The sequence below is a fragment of the Camponotus vicinus genome, unplaced genomic scaffold (genome assembly GCF_025532165.1).
Source record: "Camponotus vicinus isolate PSW18456_S1 unplaced genomic scaffold, iyCamVici1.0 SCAF_9, whole genome shotgun sequence".
NCBI lineage: Eukaryota > Metazoa > Arthropoda > Insecta > Hymenoptera > Formicidae > Camponotus > Camponotus vicinus.
Window position 1 is genome coordinate 3,827,794 of NW_028141981.1, and position 20,943 is coordinate 3,848,736.

A 20,943-nucleotide genomic window follows, 5' to 3' on the forward strand; every position below is an offset into this window, starting at 1 on the left:
CGTTGAGAGAGAAAGAGATTCGAAAAATTCTAAACTCTTAATTCAACATGAATATTATGTGAAGTGAATTAAATTGCACTATAGAGAATACAAATTAATGTGCGCGTGCTTGCGTACACATATGCACATACCACGAATTTTGATGCGATGGAGATAGCCGCGTATTAAAAAGTCAAGCGGCGCACACACGGAGGTGAAAAGAACAGTTTCGGAATTATGCAACAACGACCGGCATGGCCGGTTTCAGCCAGATATTAAGGTTAATAAATGAAACATAAACAGGATTTCCACACGCCAGTTGCACACGGCGGAAGTTACAACGTGGTTGGCACGCTTCTGCTTTTGCCGGGAACTCGAGCGTTTTCCACTTATAGGAGAATCGATCAGTGCAAAGTCGTTTCGTATGAGACTACTGGAAGTCTGCATTATTGGAAATCAGCTTACCACGTGGTATCGACTGCGAAGTAACAAATTACATAGCACTCGCCATTGTCGATTCAATATCGAGCGCGAGAAGCATCTGATCCAGCTAAACTGCAAAATGCTCAAAGATATACATTCGGCATATCAGCAATAAATTCCAATCTACTATTGGAGATAATAATTCACAATTTTGATTTATCGTTATGTATTAATCCTTTTACGTCTAGTATCCCGACTCTATATATCTCTTTTGTACTTGGAATATGCGAATATATGTTTTTAATATCATTCAGTGTACCATTAGTGCTTTTCTAAATTATACGTTCTGTTATAATTTAAATCATTTACCTGTGATATTTAAATGAGATGATTAACAAAATAAATGTAGAATAAGCTCATGAAGTATTTAGATATATTATTCTTCATTTAATCATTGATTATATCAAAGGATTAAATAAATAAAATTCTATCAAGTCTATAAACGATAATTTCGATTATTTTGATATGTCTTAAGACGATCGATCAAAAGCTAAGTATAAAACAGATATGGTAAATATCAAGTTCTCGTAAATCGAGATACGCAATAAATCTGGATATAATACTAAAGCTCGTTTCCTCGTCTTAAGTCGAGCGAAGTAGAATCGCACCGTGCTGTGAACGTGACCAAAAAGAAAAATATGGTAGCCCATTCCTTTAAAGCTCGAAACTATGGTATAGGATTATGGTTATACTGTGCTCTCGAGAAAATCTGTTCGATATCGCGGAATAACGAGTGCACAGCCATTGCAAATGTTAAATTTTTCGCAGTCGTTGACATTTAAATGCGTTATTGCAAAAAACTATTATAAGAAATTCATGATAGATAAAACAATGCCAATATTAAATTTTTCACGAAATAATACAGCGTGATTTACCTTTAAAATTACCGAATTTAAATCGATAAAATATAAATTCGGTATCCCGGAACAGTTTTCGAATATTCTGTAATCCAAATAGAACTCGATTGGAGTAAATTTACGGATTAAATACGCAATGAAAGGATCTCGCGAATATCACCAAGTTAAATTTACACTTCGAATTGCCGACTCGCAAATTATATAGTTGTCACTGGTTTCGCGCAGGTTCAGCGGATTCTGTCAAGTGACTATGATAATGAACGATCTTTGAGAGATAGCACCTTGTGACCCCCTCGTTGACTATCACTGTTCTGTCTATTACTATGGTAATACCGTCGGCCTTCGTTTATCGTGGAGCAGCTGTGCGAAAGAGCCCTTCGGACCCGGCGATGTGCGCATTTAAACGAAAATTATTAGATACTTACGAGACGATCGACCGTGCATACGGTAGACTGCGGAGACGACCATTACGCCAGATCGCGTGTCGAGTCTACATGGAGGATGGCTCGATCGGATCGCTAAAATCGAGCAGTGTCGACTTCATTAGAATTTAACGCTGTGCAAAGTGAGCGCTAAGTGGATCTCTTCGTTCGACTGTCGTCCGCTGCACCTGCAACCACGATTTTCCGTGGGTTACCTAACTGCGACTGTACTCGTGATAGCTCACATTTTTAGCGTATGATCCCGATTATAGATCAGATCCTTTTCTTGTGCACAGAAAGCAGTTCTTCAAATGTATTTTTGAAAAACTATGTAAATTTAAAGGAGGTAAAAAGGCTACAAATTTAGAATTTTTTAATTTAGTATGATATAAATATCTTATGTTCCTTATATTTTACTTTATTTTTATCTATGAACCTATCATTATTTTTCTACAGATTTAGCCTTTAAGTATTTTTTTAAGTGAATGTGAAAAAAGATATATTAAAACACCATAGAAAAGTATAGTATAGTATAATGCAGATATTTATATTGATGCAAAATAACTACTATATATTGCAATTAACATCGTATTGATCAATTAATTTTACTAATCGTTCCATAATATTCCAAGTTTATGAGAAATGTTAATCTGTACCTAATGAACATATCGTGAAGGGATAATATCAAATCATTTATTATTGATTACATAGTCTGCTAATCGAAACTGCATCAGCTACAAGATAACTGCATCACACATAACATGATTTACATATTATTATCTATATCATCCAAAGCAAATATAAGTTTAATTTGGAATCAATCTTGTTTTGCTTGCGCATATTTTCTCGCTAAATTAAAATTTATAGAAGAAAAACACTTTCATTTTATTGTTTATATTATATTTATAATGAATATATTTTTGTATTGTAAAAAATTTACAATTGCTTTAATTAATTATTTAATGAGAAACGCGATATTTATATACATGCAAATGACATGCAATTAAAAAAGATGATTGCCTTTCACCTTGAATAATTTAGACAAAAAAACTTCATAAAATAATATTGAGATGAAAGTAAATATCCAGTGGCTATTTGTGATAATAACTACTTAATAGCCGTCAACCTCTGAATAATCAAACAGAAAGCGCAGCATTCATGAGTGAATACTATGGCAACAGTAGAATCCCAGAGGATCTGGCAAGAGGAAAACGGAGCACGGCACAAAAGCCGTCCGCGTGGAGTGCGTCTTTGTTTACTCCAAACTATCCTTCATTCGTTTTCGTTTTTTCCTCGATCTTTCTCGCTCACTTTCGGTTCCATCTTGGGGTGTCTTCCCTCTTTCTTTGCCTGCCGAGTATCGCCAATTCTTATCCCCTCGAATCGTCTTGCACAAGTCCTGGCAAGATTCCTTTTATCCCGGCGATATCGCGCTCGTCCCTCTCATCCTCCGCTCTCGTTTAAACAATCCCCTCCTATCGTAATCGAGACCGGATCGATGGATTAAGAATCCAATTGCGATTCTCTCTTTCCTATCACCTTCGTCTAACATTCCCGGATCTTATGTTCTTATGTCTCATTCTACGTATCGTAAAATCTTCTCAAATCTAACCGTCGCAGAACCGCCGGCTGGTTATCCATGTCTGACAAGAATCGCGCGCGAGAGATGCACTTTTTTCCGAAATATATTTCCACCATTGCGGCACCGACGCTCACGACGGAATACCTATAGTTGTGGAGGCGAAAGCAGCAGCAGTAGCAGCGGCAATAAAGTTTGCTTTATTTTTACTATCCCTCCGGCCAAGTACCGCCCCGTATTTCCTCGGGATATTGACATATCGGGGGTGCCAGGGCTTCTCCTCTTAACGCCCTTTTTACACTGGCACGGAATTTATGTCTTCTTCCTTCTCTCCCCACCCAGCTCTCCTCTTCCTGCTCTTCCTCTTTCCTGCTCCGTTCTCTCCTCACCACCGTTCTATGTCTTTTCTACCTCTCCATCGCTCTCTTCTATCTTCCTCATTCTTCTTCTCGGTCGTTATTTGGCGGCGCCCCCTTTTCACCACCCACGCACCACCTAATTCTCGTTCTCCCTCTGTCTCCGATTCTTAGACAATTAATCACGCATGCATATCTCCGCGTTCGCAAAATCAACCGGAAATCTCCGTTAGAGAGCAAGTTGTCGTAATCTTTTTTTCTCGGTAAATTCTCGATCGATTCTACTATAGAATGACGTAGACACGGACATTCCTGAAAACGATTCCTTCGCCGGGCATTTTCGTGATGGCCGGAGACTGCCATTTGGTTGTGAAATCATGGAATCTCGAGAAACGAATGGTACCGAATTTTCTACGCAGCAGTTTCAAATCATGGAGAGAAATAGAAATATTTCGGGCGTGACATAAAGAACCCATGACGAATATTCGCTTATCTACTTGAAAATCGGATTATTGCCCTTACTATTTTTTGCTTTGATACAAGATTTTGACATGTGTCTTTAATATAAATATTTCACTTTACATTACTATCAAAAAAAAAGGTAAAATTTGATTAGACACTCGATGATATCTATTCAATCCCGAAAAAAGATTAAAGATTTTTATCAAAGCCAAATTCCACAGGATCAGCTGTACATAACATAACATGACGTTCATTAACTTTTTGCAATCGGGCTAGAAGTTTTTTTTCCTCTCTCTGTAAAATGCCATTCGATGAGAGACGAAATGGAAAGGTAGTGGAAAGAACTTTTATACTATATTAATAACCGTATTTTTGTCATCGGGCACATTTGAAAAATCATTGGACGAGAGATGCGGTAACGATAAAAACGCGAAGGCGCTGTGGACGCAATCCGAGCCACCGCACCTTCACGTTTTTATCGTTGCCGCATCTCTCCAGTTAGCGGAAAAACAATGAGCAATCTCTCGTCGAAGGGGTTGTATGTCGCTCCTCTCCCTCCTTTCCTCCCTCTTTGTCTCTCGTTTCTCGTTGCGTTTCTATTTATTGGTATCGCAAAACGTACGGCTGTGAAACATAGGAGGACACAGAGGTAAAAGAGCTATGCGAGGAATACGGGAGATAGAAGAGAACAGGAGAGGCGTAAAAGAGCCGCGGACACAACGGCGAAAAACGCAATATCGTGCCGGGAATGTCAAGCCAAAAACAGATCGAGTGGATGTTCAAAATCGTCCGACAAAGCTTGCCATTTAGCCAGAATGGAGAGTCTTCCAATGTGTAGCTTCGATTGTTGAAAAGCACGCGGCCATGCCTCGTTATGAGCTTTTGGCGCAAGTCGGAGAATATCGCATATTGCTGAACCGCAGTCGATTATAGACAAACTTTATTCGATATCGATATATGTATGATCATATCTGCCGGTTAAACGATTCATTGATATATTTGGCCACTCGGATATTCTCCTATTTACATATCGATACATGTAACGTCATGCACATTTCTAGAATTAATAAAAAACTCATATGAGGGTTTATAATTCTGATACAATAAGAGTATCGAAGCCACACATTATTGACATAATATACTCGTACATTATCTTTATATAATAATACATATAATTTTTATATAATAATACATTATCTTTTTATATATAATTTGTAATATCAATTAAAATGTGAATTGAATGTAAGAGTACTGTAAATATATAATTTTTTTTGCTGATAATCTAAAAAGAATGAAATAATTTTAATTTTCACGCATAATAATATTAATGAAAAATTTATTGTATCACTGATGACTAAAATTTCTGCGTGCCGAATAAAACGTTGAAATTAATGATTAATAAAGTTTTGATGGTATATTATTATTAAAAATCTCAAATTGTAAAACATATCAAAAAAATTAATCGTCATATTTATTTTAAATCTGCTTTGTAGAAATTCGAGTTTATTGTTAGATAAAAAAAACTTTTTTATGAAAATATTGTATTAAAAGCTTGTACATAATTTTTCAAAACGTATATTAGGGTTATTTTTTTCCTTACGGTAGCGTATATTCTTTAACGTACGATATTACTATCTCTAATGCTATTTTACATTTTTAATATAATTCCATTAATCGATATGCGCGCTATGTTTATATTTTAGCATAAAATATGCGATGTGATGTGAATATGGAATATCTTGATGAATCTGACTGTTTTATGAGAAATGTTGTATTCTGTTTCAGGTCAAGTTGATCTCTGGACACAGAGCACCACCGGCTGTGCCTGTAGCTTCAATTCGTCCAGCAACGATTGCGCTTGTTGTGTACCATCGGGCGGCTGCAGCTGCGGTGCAGCTTCGCCAGATAGATGCGCTCAGTGTGGTCTGGAGCAACATTGCGCGAATAGTAAGTATTACTAAATAAACTACAATATATTTATGGTCTTAAATTATGTAACATAACTAATTGAATACACATTATATACATTTTATTTTAAATGAAGATTTTTTGTGCATATTATTACGGCTAATTCATACATTAATTAAAGCAAATATACATAATTACTATGTTTTGATGAAAAAAAATAGAAATTAAAATTCTAGTTTCCCCCTTGGCCGCTTTTTTTGATTATTCTCGATTGACAAACTAACGTATTCGCTCTTTTGGCTTACAATAAATATAATTACATCGTGTCAAAAAGACACAGACGATCTCTTTTGAGTCTGTACCGGCGCTGGAAACAAGATTCGAGCCATTAAGCCACTTGCCGCTTCTCATTTGCAGTCGTCCGTGTCGCGCGAACAAGTGGAAATTAAAGCGCGCGCACGGCGAGCGAGTCTCTTTGGAAACAGTTCGCGGGATGAGGTGAAGAAAGTGGGGAAGAGGTGTGATTCAAAGAGTGAATAAAGAAAAGAAAGAGAATAAGCGTTTATAAAAGGATGAATCGCGATCCACTCAAAAGACTCCGAGATTTCCGAGGAAGAGAAGACGTGGTCTCGATCGAATGTTGCTCGTTTTACACGAAGGAATAAATCGTATCGGGGAAATTACTCTTGTGTATGTCTTTCTTTCTCCTAACTAATCACTTTTGACGAAGTTTTTATGCTTCATTCATCTAACTTTTCTTTGCGTTAATTACTTGAAACGATATTACCTTCGTGTTTCATCCATCAAATCCTTCTTTTCTCTGATTTCTTGTAGGAAATATATATGAAGTCATATAGATGTACCTTTTCTATATGCATGGCTAGAAGAGATTATAAATTACTTTCTCGTGCAAGTATATGGGATTAAAATGCAAATGAAAAACTTGTAACAAGAGTAAAAAATTATAAAAATTCAAATCTTTGATATCTTAGCAGCAATATGCATAAATATAATTTTTAAATTTTATATAATAAGAATTGCATACATATATTTTATTCTTTCTCTAAATATACAAGATAAAAAGATCTTTTATAAATTTAAAATTCGTATTGAAATTTATAGCTTCTTCAATGTGAATTTTAAATTTGTTTTACATAAGAGAATTATAATTAGATTGATATATCGATGATATAGACTGTAATGGAAAAACGACATAATTCCCAAGAAATATAATGCCACGGAGCTTACAAGACAATATTCGCACCACAATCACGAAATACCCTGCGCAACATCCCACTGGGAGGGAAGCAATTAAGAATCAAATTACACACTATGGCAGATTGCCTCATAATATTACGCCGAGCTGTCGCGACTCGTCGTCGCCCGAATAGCACGGCTGCATAGAGAGCACCAATAAAAGTATACGAGCAAGAAAAATTGTTATTAGCCGCACTTCATTTTTCTCTCCTTCCTATTTTTCTCACGTGATTTCGCATGGAGATTATAGTGCGAAAGCCCGATATTGTGAAATGAAAGTATTACACTTGAATACAGAGAAACGTAATTAAATTGCAATTACATATATTAGGCAGAATATTCATTATTATTACAAATCTAAGAAGAGAGAATAACTGAGAAATATTTCGCAATACAATTCACGTAGAATGAGCGACTGAATTCGCTGTCGTATCACTGTCGCAGCTTTCCTCAGTATTTTTACACCAACACGATCGTCTTGTTCCGTTTCAGTGTGCAATATAACGTTGGACAGCAGGCAGCTGTTCAGCAAATCGGATCGTGGCTTCGGGCAAATAAAGTCGCCGTATCTTCAAGGGCCCTCGAGGTGTACATACAGATTCGTGCCGGATACTGGACAGCGGGTCGAACTGCAGATATATCGACTGGTGTCCATCGGTCGACATAACGGCACCGCGTAAGTAGCTTTACGCCTTTTTTTCGATCCGCTTCACTCATATCGTTTAACGGCACATTCTTTTGCGACCTTCCATGCCCCTTTAGTACCGCGATCGTAAACTTTATGGAAAAGTATCCTCGACACTTATATAGCAACTATATCTCCGGTTACGGCCTTTCATACACGTAAACTTACATTGCCTTACGGTCGAGTAGAGTAATCTTGAATATGTAATGACATATGAGAATATTAAAGATGGCTTAAGATCTTTTGTTATTTGAAGGTACTCTTGAATAATATTGCGTTTTATAGAGATTACAAATTTATATTAAAAAGTCGAAGACGATATATATTGAACAGCCAAATGTCTTTCACGAAATTTCACACGATTATTTTTAATATTATATAAATATCAAAATAAAATATTTTAAGCTCCTTCCTTTCTCACACACACATACGCATAAATAGCTAAAGAACGAACAAGCATGGACCGATATGATTGGAAATCGCTCTCGTCGATGGCCGTTTCAATTTGTCATACTTCCACTCTTACGGAGCCGATAGCTTGGTTCTCGAGTTCCTCTCGACTTTCGGAGAGAGGTGAGGAGTCAGAAATGACGCCGGCAGAGCTACAAGAGAGAACTGAGGTTTGGAAAGAAAAATTACTATTTTCTGAAACCCCACGGTACTTTTTTAACCCCACCACAAGAGCACGAAAGCTCGTCCATCCCGACCATGTTCATGGGCAAACTTTGTGGCAGGCGGAAAAGGCCTTCGACAAGCCCTGGAAAAGTTCTTACAATTTTTCGACAAGGCTCTCCACCTCAATCCCTCTCCTCATTCTGTCGTGTGCCATGACGATGAAGTCGGTAGAGTTTACGACGCGCCGAGCATCATATGAGCGTCTTATTCTACTGGCTTTTGTTCCCGTTCTCTGGAATACGCAAAATATACAATTACATAGAGCATCCGTGCTCTCGCTATTTGTTATCTTTCTCGGAATATTATATTTCTATTAAATTTTTAGCCACAATCCGCCGAAATATCGTACTATTACACCTAGTAAATTGTGTCGAACAATTAAACTTTATAAATCAATTGCGCGATTAAAATTTCTATGAATTTGCAATACAAATAGGATCTAATAATTATTTAACTCGGAAAAAAATAAAAATTTTATTAGTAATTTAACATTTTACTCGTAATAACGTATTATATATAATAAATAATATATATTAAATATATTTTTTGAGACAAATTTAACGATCAGTACTTTTAAACAATTCCAAAAAATTGATAATTTTTATATTTTTAGAAAATTCGGAATGTATGCGATTAAAAGATATAAATTTATAAATTATATGTGTGAAATGCAAATCTACATTTCTCTTGTTATCAAAACAAAATGTTTCCTAAACGATTTATGCCGTATGCTAAGAACATCGCATTTTAAACACGGATAAAAAATGTAAGAGCCCACTTTAAGTCCACTTGTTAGCAAAGAAACAGCCGGTAAGCTGAGGGTGAGAAATATCGTTACTTTTGTCTGCACGACCAAGACCATTCGCGTTTCTTTCGTTTTCCGAGCGCTGCGCTCTGAGAAATTGCAATGATCAGAAAAAACAGCGCTATTCACAGTAATCGTATCATGCAAATCCTCGTGTACGAAAAAATATTGGTGTTTAATCAGCTTTATCATGAAAAATTCTTTAAAATTTCAATATCACAAGCTACGGAAATTTTGTAGATCATTTGCGTCGCGTTTAAAAATCAATGATAGAAATATCACGTAAAAGTAAAGAAAACAGTGAACTGAAAATATTTACATAATCAGATGAAGTTTAAAGCTTATTTGTGATGAAAATAAAACTATAGCAGCTCGATGGCGAAGAAAATATATTTGCGGGCAGATTAAATTGAAAGTAGAATATATGAGAGATATAATCGGGGATAACTGATGATATGATGTAGATAACTGATTTAAATACAAGCTTTCCGCTACAGAGTTATGTTTGTGAAATTACGCACAATCTTTCGAGAGGATTCAACGTTTACGAATGAGATTGAAATGCCCGGTTTTCGTAGTTTACGCAACATATGACGCTGAATTAATACAGGACCATAGAGCGGAGTTGGCGGAAATATGACAAACGACACATGTTACACGGCGCGGTCGTGTAATACGTGTGTAGTTCATGCTCGTTAAGTTATAATTAATGTAACTTTTCGGGCCTTCCTCTATGTAGAACACCATAATAGGTGCCTTGTACTATTCTGTCACGTTCACCACATCCCTCAAAGAACAAAAGGTTGATTGTTGATTATAGAGAATGTTATTACACATAACAGATGCATTGTCAGATTAATACATCTCAATATTTTCCTCCCCAAAATCCAAAAAAAGAAATGTTTATTTATTTCATTCGATTTTTTAAATTAATTATACCAATCAGCTCGGAAATTTTCATTAAATTAAATACCATTTCGATGGTAGTCGCGCCGCATTTTACAGGTATTTGTGCTTCACATAAATCGCATTCCGTTTATATCGTCCCATCCTACCCGACAAATTCTCTTTCATGGATGCGAATCGTCTATCTTACCGCTGTCCCACACAGGTGGACTTTCCGAGGTCCTTCTCGGGGAACACTCGTACGAGTTTGATAATGGAACGTGAATTTCGGGGAGAGGAACAAAGCGCGGGCCACTCGGGTGTTCCATGTTCAAGTCGAAAACCGGAAGATAGGTGCTCCTAATCCCGAATGCTGAGCCACGATCATCTCGATGTACGCGCACACATTCCCGATGCGACGCAATTGGGTCGGGTCCTTGGCTGGACATGCACTTCACTCCGTGAACGTCCCTCGAACGACCCACACGGTGCGATTTCGGGTCCAACATCGTATTAAGTTGACCACTATAGTAAATGTAGCCTCGAAAATCGAAAGCAGCACCGAATATCATCTCCTCCCTACAAAGTCACGTATTGTGCCAATTGCAGTATTTTACTGTACTTTGAAATACTAGTTTGTTAGTGAAACTATTACTTTTTGTTAAAAAAATACACTGTCCAAAATTATTATTCGCCAAAATTATATTTGGTCTAACTTAGATAAATAAAATCGCGGAATAACTGTTCATAGCTTTTGTCATTCTATATGTTTGTATTTCATTTTAGAATTAAACGAAAGTAATTAATCGAAATACTAGATTCTCTGCGAAGTTGAGCGAGTGTAGTATTACAAGCATAATACTCGTATATTTAAAAATTGATTTGCGCGAAAGATAGTACATTCTATATATGTATGTGTCTAGAGGTAATATCTTAAGCGCACTCAAATCATATGCAATTAATTTATGAATTTTATTGAATGGACTGTGAAAATTTCATCTACTTTTCCACTCCTTAAATTTTTGATGATGTATATTCCCGAAAATTGGAAAGTGTTGCAACGAAACACTTTATGCATGTTCGCCACTTTCCGAAATTGCATAAATTAACCATAAGCGAACCGAAAATTGTGATCGCTGAATGTGCCAGACTATCTTTATAATTCTCTTGTTCCATTTATATAAATGTATTTCGATGTATCTAACTATTCGCTCATAAAGTTAATTAATTCGCAATAATGAATGGTACGTCCATAGGAAAAATACCATTATATGAAGGGAAACTCTCCAATATTAATTTGCGAAATTGGATGATTGAATGATTAAATAGGGTAGAAGGAGGATTAATTTAGATACGTGCGGATATATTTATTCAATTCGTGGGATTGGGAAGCCGTAGACATGAAGTAATAAGCTAGATAATAAGAGCTGATATATATATGTATATATAAATTATCCGTAAAATAATAAGTTAGATAATATATATATGAAAAATTCGCCGAAAATTCCGCCAATTTTGATTGCGATGAAAAATATGAGAGAAGTTAATTAAAAGGCATCTCATGAATAATATATGACGAACGTACGAATTATAGTGGACAAAGTAACTCATTATCCGCGCTCATCCCTCGCGAGAGAGAGACATTAACCTGCAGAATACTGAAAAATTGCCTTCACTATAACGGACGCACACACATGCACCCGTAATTAATTCATCGCGATATATCGTGCGGGAGGCACCTTCCGCATTACCCATGAGATGTCCCGTGAATATTCCGGCCGGCTTGTTGACGGATATGTATGCGACACAACCCGGAAGCGTGCATCTCATTCGTTAGTCTGCGGAAAGCGCGAAGCTGCATGCTTTTCCGACGCATGCAAGCTTCTTCGCAGCTTTACATTTCACACTCTCTTCCGTCTTGTCGGTCCACTCCATATATTATATATGCGGTCAAGATGAGGATGTGAGACAAAATTACATCCCTCAGCAGAATACTATTAAGTGAGGAGGGTGACAGAATAGAACGAGTCTCGCGAGTGATGGATGACCTTAATTTTGCTATGATCACCGGCGACTCGGGAATTTGTATGAAAATCCCTTGGGGCCGCTCTTTTTTCACGCGATCCTTTCTCGCGCATTCGATCGCTCGTCGACTTCTTTCTTTTCGACCTGCCTCGTTCTTCCTTACCTTCTTTCTTTCTTCCTTTAGCGATTCTGTGCTCTTACTGCTTTCAGATTAATACTCTTTTGCTCTAACGTCTTGCGATAGATGTCTTCCATAGAAATGTACGCACCTTTCAGAAATGAGAAATTATATCGATATTTAATGACGTAGATTAACAGTTCGGTTAGCAGCTTGTTAAAGCGTGACAGCGATTGGAAGATTAGGGATGAAAAAGGAAAGAGAAAAGAAATCTCCTTTCGGAATATCAAAAAAGGAAGATGATATTGCTTCGTAAGATATAAATTTTTAAAGTCTGTTCAAAAAACTAAATCTATTAAACGCAGTTTTTTTAATTACTTTAACATACTTAAAATTGGTGAATACATAGAAACTTTTTTTTATTTTTTTTACTCGTTTTGCATACATTTTTTATGGCATATCTTGTAAGTGCCGCGGATTTAGCGCTCGCAAAATGGAAGATACTTTAACTGCAGCTTATTATCATTATCGTAATTATATTTAGTATAGTCTGCATTATACGGAGGTTACAGCCGCGGGAACATTCGAGTAACGATAAGAGAATTCTAGCCGGTGCAAAACGTGATAGCTCGCAGCTCTTTGCCTTGCGCATTAGTTTAAGTTTTTAACATAGTTACATAACGCGCTCCAACGATAAATTTTCTTTCCGACTTTCGAAAAACCATATTCGACCGCTTTAATTTTCCTCGCTGAAAACTTTTGCGCAGAAAATGTTACGAAACTTTGATTCGTTAAAATGCGCATTTTCTCTCTCTTTCGGCCTACGATATACGCATACATTTCAAATGAATATAGATGTGTGTGAGCTCACGCGACAATTTACACACGATTTAAAAGTATTTGGAGAACTACTTGCTATGTATTTAGGACAGTTTGCGCAAAAAAGACACGCCATATATTGGAATACCGTAACAATTAAAGTTATATATCTCCCGTGCGCTCAATGGAGAGTTTTACAATATCGAAAGTTTTTTCTTTGCAGGAGTTTTACAATATTAATTCCGTTCTCCAACCTATGCAGTTTGTTTCATATATGTATGCTCTTAAAAAAAACTACACTTTTCGTGAGCTGCCAGGTTATATAACGATATTAAACTCTTCGAATTTCCTTTCGAAGAGTATATCTCGTTCTACGAAAGGGGTAATTCGGGATAGAGGGAGGGGATATTATACTTGAGGGCTAAGATTTAAGTAGCTTCATAAATTACATCACTTTTACGGTAAGATTGCCTAATCCGCGCCAGAAGCGGTTCTCGAAAAAGGAACTTTGCCCCCTCTATCTAGGGGCCCAGAATTTATATCTCTTGACATCTCGAACGCAAAATGACACCGCGCGTTAGACGAAGTAAGTTTCACGTCGTGAAAAAGTATTAAGGCGATTCATCTAAAGTAAAACCGTTTTAGGGAGACATGGCTCGTCGTGAAATTACGAGAGAGGAATGAACGGGAATAAAGACGCGCTTCTCCTTTATTACTTTATAAATGCTTCAAACGTGTAAAAAATCATCCTTGCTTCACAATTTAATGAAAAATACACATTAAATTATGTATTCTTAAAATATTCAAGTAAAAGATAATTTGTAATTTCTTGTAAAGTTTTTTCCCTCGTAGGAAATAATTTCCTGATCCCAAAAACGTTGATTTATACATATATTATCGGTTTCCTGCGGTTCGCGCGGGAAGACGATGCCGCGAACGCATTCATAAGATTGTCATAACTCACGCATCGTATCACAGCTCTGCGAAGATAACACGATTACACATGTACGTCACGTTCGCGACTAGAATATCAAACGTTACAATTCCTCTCGAAATTCGACGTTTCGCTTCCTTTCCTTTAGGTGAGCTCCTAACGTCGCTTGCTTACCGCGCAAGTTGTAATAATGTATGCCGAGCGCATTTCGTATTATTTGCCAGTGCTACGTACACTTATCAAATTAGACACTCGCCTCGTTGATAAATCTAACACGAGCGACGTTCGTTACGCGGGACATAAATGATATACGCATGGTAAATGCGGCGAATAAGTGCGTTTAATGTGCGCCTCAAGTAAGCTGTCTTATCTTATGATAAGAACATTCTAAAATTTAATTTAATTTTGAGAGAAAGATAAACAAAGTCAATACGTAATATTTACAACGCTCAACATCATCGACTAATTTAATCAATAATTATTATTAATAACCATAATATAATGCTTTATTATTAATAACCATAATTTAATGATTTAAGTCTCGAGTAAGTCATTAATTTGCGAACTAACTGCTGAGTGATACTAAACATTACATCAAACTGTTTGATTTTTATCCAATACATTAATCTACATATTAATCTTTTAATATACGAATCTACTCGAAACAATTAGAAATGGGATGATTTTTTATTGCTATATATTTAATTTACATATATTTAATTAACATTTAATATTTCCTTTTTTTATTAGTTTTTTATTAGTTTTTTTGGATTCGATGATTGTTTTATCAAATAATATTGCGAAAAAAGTTTAAGAGTCGCTATATAACAATGCAACTAGATTCTATACAGAAGACTGCTAGCAAAATGTCTGAATGAATTTTTTCAATCATTGATCGTTCATCTGCGCGCTTCTGGAAATAATGCGGCCGCGTTTACCGCCGACGTGATTTTACGATCGACTGGCGCGGACGAGACAATGGTCCCGTTATTTATTAGCTCGAATCTCCACGCATTATACGCGATCGAATCTGTCTGGATCGCGGCGTGCATGATTGGCTCACAGTTTATGCACGGTTTAGGCGGGCTTTCAATATGAAATTCCGCTGAAATAAATCATTAGCATGCGCGAGCCCGCAACCGGTTATTATGGTTAAATAATCGCATTACTGTAATCGACGATGCGCAATGCAATTCTAAAAACCGTGTTATCTAATTCCGATGGACTCGACGATGCCGAAGTAATCGTTGTTTCCGTTCGGAAACATACATAAGTTCTTCATCGGTAATCTAATGAAAGGAAGAAACGTGTTGTAATAAAATACAAGAAATGTGTAAACAACATAAACACACACAGTTTTATTATAGCGATGTTTCCGCAACGACGTTAACAGCATATTTGCAGAGGCCATGCGGAAAGCACCATGTAATCCTTTCGTATTGAGATCACGAAATGTCGCTTAACACGTCCGTCCCTTTTCCAGCTTTTTCCCGGATTCCATTCGTGCAAAGAGTTCCATTCGCACAAGACAGAACCGACTTTTTACACCAGGACATTTAGTACTTGCAACATCCAGTAATCTCTAACTTCATTGAAGAATGATCAAACTTAAAAGCTCAATGAAAATCGTTAAATCATGACAGTGTCTCCGACGATGAAGTTGTACGACAATTAGCGAGCCTTGGAAAGCTTCTCCGACCGCATAATTGTTTCCGATTCTCGTTTCAAAACGCTAGTTTTAGCGCTCGTCCTACTATTCGTTTTTCGCGGACTAGCCGGTGCAGAGATAGTCTTGTTTTCAGAAAACTTCAGATCCAATTCGCCAACTTTCCACATTACGACAATGCTCGTTCGAACTCGAGGATGCGTGGAGTAGTCTTTCACCAGTTTCGAGGGTAAATGAAACTGCTGCGAAGAGAAGTAGAAGCCAGAGAGGCGACCAAGAGTAGACAGAAAAGAGAACGCGGACTGTCTCCTCCTCTCATCTTTCTCTTCTCTCCAGTTTTACCACTGATTACACGCTCCGCTACTAAGTAGAATTCGTCTCGCTGGAAATAAATTAGTTAATGGATTGTTTCTAGTTCTCTGATGTATCGAGAAACAGCGTTTTTTGAGACTACAAACAAAATTTAAAAAATCCGCTCTCGTAATAAACAAAATATTAAATTTCAAAAAACAATGAGTTTTATAAATATATATTTGTATTAATTTTAATACAAATAACAATGAAATTTATCAAGAATTTAAATTTATTAATAAACGTATGTGAAAAAAATTGAATATAATAATAATTCGAAAAGATCTTTTCAAAAAGTAAAAAATTGAATATAATAATAATTCGAAAAGATCTTTTCAAAAAGCAAAAAATTTTTCGTTGAGAACAAAATTTATTAGCTATTTTAATTTTAATTTTTTAGCTATTTAAGAAAAAAAGACATTTTCAAAAGAATTTTTCAAATTGATTCAGTAACACTTCCTTAACAATTCCATAGTGTTTACTCGCTCGCTCGCAAGAACGAACTTTTAATTTGCAAATTGTACATGGATACTAAAGTCACTGTAAATCACTATTATCTTAAAGTGATTAGTATGACTTATGAATGTCTGTGTAAAACGTACAAATATACGCGAGAATTATCGCTAATTTTCGAAATGCGCTCCGTTGTGTTATAATTATTAATTACACGAAGATTGCGAATTTTCGAAATGCACGACTTTGCGTTAAAATCACTCATTACGCGAAATTTATGCGTATCATTCGAGAAAAATAAAATCATACCTACAACGAATGTAGTGCGTCGCCGGAAGTTGATGCGCGATCACGCAAAAATACACACCCGCAGGGCGTATCGGGTCACATCGGAAACCAGAAATGGCAAACTTTTCGCTTATCCGCGCTCGTTTGCACCACCAGCGCGATTTGTTCTCCTGCAGATCACCGTCGGATTAACAGGCGCGATCGATGGGACACGTCCGCCGTGGGTTCGGCTGTCGTCCGATTTTTGAGAGCCCGGTGAGGACGGATCTATGCGCTCCATCCCCGGTCTAACCGGCGCACGGTGCCATGTCCGGAATCGTTCTGATCGTTAGAAATTTGATTTTACGCTCGCCGCATCCATAACATCCTCCCGGCGCGAACACGAGCAGCGGCAACGGTAGTAATAGTACATGGAAAATAGGCTATCGCATCGACGTACGGGGTGGAACGAAAAATTTCATTGAAATTATCGAGCACATAATTTTACTCAAATGCATTGGGAAGCGATAAGTTTTTATTTAACATTTATCATATAAAAATATTTTCGTTTTATCGTGATGGCAAGCGAGAGGGAAATCTATTTCCTCAAAATCCTATTTTATTTTGGGAGAGAATAATAGAGAGAATAAAATAAATCGATTATCTTGATTATTATACACATATAGCATTTATTTTTTATTTTTTTAATAGTTAATTATGATATATGTTGTAGACAAAAATAATGGAAGAAACTTCTTAGTATACTAGAATTTTTTAATATATTAGAATATGAATATTGAAATATAAGATGTAATCTTTTATTTCCTCTCCTCTTTATGTAAGACTACATATTATGCGATTTCATAAAATATGACATATAACTAATTTATATATAAAAAAATGATGAAATAGTAGTCCTTGTTTTTTACGTAACACCCGGTGTATGCTTATGTACACACATGCATCCGTTCTCTCGTACTCTCATTTTCTGTTACTCTCGCATCTACCTGATGTAACGGGCGTAGTCCCAACGCGAAATAACTCGCATAAATCACCGATGGTTACACAGATACATTTCGTGCGATTCCACTGGCGGCGATGTTTTAATAAAACCCGACGAGGCCCAATTATTCAACTCGGCGACCTCAGTTTGCATTCTCGGATGATTCGCGTACACACACGCACTAAAATCCTTTACTTCTATCAAACTACCCAAAAAAGAGAATAGTCGTTTCACGCTATTTTGCATTTTATTCAAAAGGGACTATCAGACCGTTTATCACTTTTATTTCTATCGCGTGTAGTTTGCGATGATATTTTAGGATTTTTCGATAAAAACGATTGGCAAGCAATGTGACATATAGCCGTCATTCCTTTTCACAATCGACGTCGAAGCCGCGGATTATGTTACGCTATTTGGACAGATATAGCCGTTAGACGTTAAAAATTGCATCTCTATCCAAAGTTTTCTATTTCTTCTCCTTTTCTTTGTTCCTTTTCTTCTCCCTTCTTACGTTGCTTTATCCGCGCGATAATCTGGAATCACACACAAGCCAGTAACGTCAGCCAGAAAAGACGGAGAAATGATTTCGAGAACGACTCGACGTTGACAAACGTCGCGCGCGTACCATTTTCGAGCACTGCCACTCGACACGAGGCGAATGTCAAAAACATATGTAAAACTTTGATACAAGCCTGACAGCTTCCGGTCACGAAATCCAGGCGTGGATATCCGAGAATCTGAAATCCAAGCGGCGTACATATCATCGTTATATGAACGGAAAGGGCAAAAGTCACGTCGGTAAAGTGAAAAAAGTTTTCAACGCTCTCTTTCTCTCTTTATCACATTTCGCTCTTCTTGCTACCACTCGTTATTCTTTTAAGCTCCGCGTACAGCGGATCGTTTCCGAGAGGAAGAGAAAATCCTTCTTGTTGATTTATTCGTTGGAGGAGTTAGAAGAAAATTATGTGGATCTTAGCGTGGTCTGGCTAATTGCATTCTTTTTCTTCATTGATTGATTAAAGTCGAATCTTTGACGGAATATTCTTTAGTAAAAGTGCAATTTTATCGACAGTATTTTTTCAAGCATCTCGAAGAGAACGAAAAAAATAGAACTTGCTAAAGGCAAGGCGGGGGAGCGTCGTGAGACTCTTGATTACCGGAGAATAAAAGGGATTTTAAAGTACTTCTTTCTTAACGGAATCTAATTGTCGAATATATATATTTGCGTAATTTGCATTTCAGGTGCGGGGGGACTGCTCGTTAAAGTCTATTGCGTAAATGCAATTGAAGCTGAAGTAAATAAGAATCTCGACTAGCCAATTGTTCATCATGGTTCGGTGAATCGAAGTTCGCGATTTAAAAACCGAAGTGATCAACTTAGCAGCGCGTCGGCGAACAGTCGCTCGTGACTTCACAATTTCAGCGAAATTACTTCCTTTCTCTTTCCCTCTCTTTCTTTTCTTCTCTTTTTCTCTTTCTTTTCCTCTGCAATGTCTGTTTCGTTACTATTTAAACATCAGACGACTGTTCGCCGTCTGATTAATTTCTCGTAATACCACTTGGCACTGAAATATACTCAACGTCTGGCCTGTCGTCGAGATATACTACTGAATATATATTATGTGACGCAAAAACTTAATTTTCAAATGTGATAATAATTTTTTACAATACACATTTAACAATGTCTATTACAAATAATCTCTAAAATAGAGAACTTTCTAAAATTATAATTACATTTATAACGTAAAAATTATACCGCTCAATTATTTTTGTTTTGTGACTTTTAATTACTTTTTACTTTATAATATTGAATTTGTAATTTTACATAAAAACGTTAACGTAACGTACAAACGATAACATTTATTATTAAATATAATTAAATGTAAGATTAATGCGAATGAATAAATAAATACATGATTTTACTACGGCAGTCGAGAAAGTATAGACTGTGCTCTTTATCGATTTTCTTAGAGAGAGGTCAGTGTACCTTTAAAACTTTATCGAGCACTTACATACTGCTGTTTCATCGTTTTTCTAAGAAAATCATTCAACACAAAATAAACTATATCGATGTTTCTCGTATATACCAGGTAAACATAGTGTAAAGCTATGTGAAAGTGTAATTTCTGATAGTATATATAGCTAAGGATCAGTAATTTATTCCATTTTCAGCGAAATTAACATTTTTATTTCAACAGTGATTCTACAAATTGTTGAGAATGAATAATTTCCTGTTGTTTCTGAGGCGAATACGAAATACAGAAAAATCTGTGAAAAGCGTATCCCGGTAAATATTTCTTTACGTAAATATATATTATTTAAAAATTACGAAAGTTAACATAATAAAAATTATTGGCAAATAAAATATTTATTAAAAAATATTATAAAGATAAAATATTATCGTTTGAGGGGAAAAATAATCTCACTGCAAATTAATTAATTTAATGTAATTTAATTTGCTTCCTTATTTTTGAATATAATAATAAAAAAGCTAAATATATATAACAACACATATAATTAATTCACCGCGTCTAATTTTCTTTAGAAGAAAGATTTTTCTTGTGCACATGTATTAAATAAGCCAGATTTGTTTCGGGTGACGATACAGTACAGATATCTGACGGCGAAATCAGCTGAAACCAGCCCACGCTGGCAGAAATCAATTGACATTTTTGAATGCACTGCTGAAGAGTTAGGATTAAAGTATTTTCTGTCGTATGAAGTCAGTCATTCAAAACTGAATCACAGCACGCTTGCACTGTAAACGGATTTATCTCTCAGTTAGCTTTACTATTGACGTCATCAGCGAATATTATTCCGTTAAGCCGATTTATTTCACCTAAAAAACTGTAAAACGAAAGATTTTCTATTTAAAGAAAGAAGATAATGAAATTTTTATAATTTAAATATTAGTGGAATTATATATAATACTCATTTTTTTATGTTAATTTTAT

At 36.1% G+C, this 20,943-nt stretch overlaps 1 protein-coding gene across 6 annotated transcripts in view; it reads left to right on the forward strand.

The window, feature by feature from the left end:
* Positions 1-20,943, forward strand: part of LOC145976530 (uncharacterized) — a 228,868-nt gene that overhangs the window by 105,232 nt on the left and 102,693 nt on the right. For all 6 annotated transcript variants that reach the window (XM_083107683.1, XM_083107684.1, XM_083107685.1 and 3 more), the window contains 2 exons: positions 5,924-6,085; positions 7,796-7,979. In XM_083107683.1, the coding sequence (XP_082963809.1) occupies positions 5,924-6,085; positions 7,796-7,979 (346 nt within the window). The remainder of the gene's footprint in view (positions 1-5,923; positions 6,086-7,795; positions 7,980-20,943) is intronic.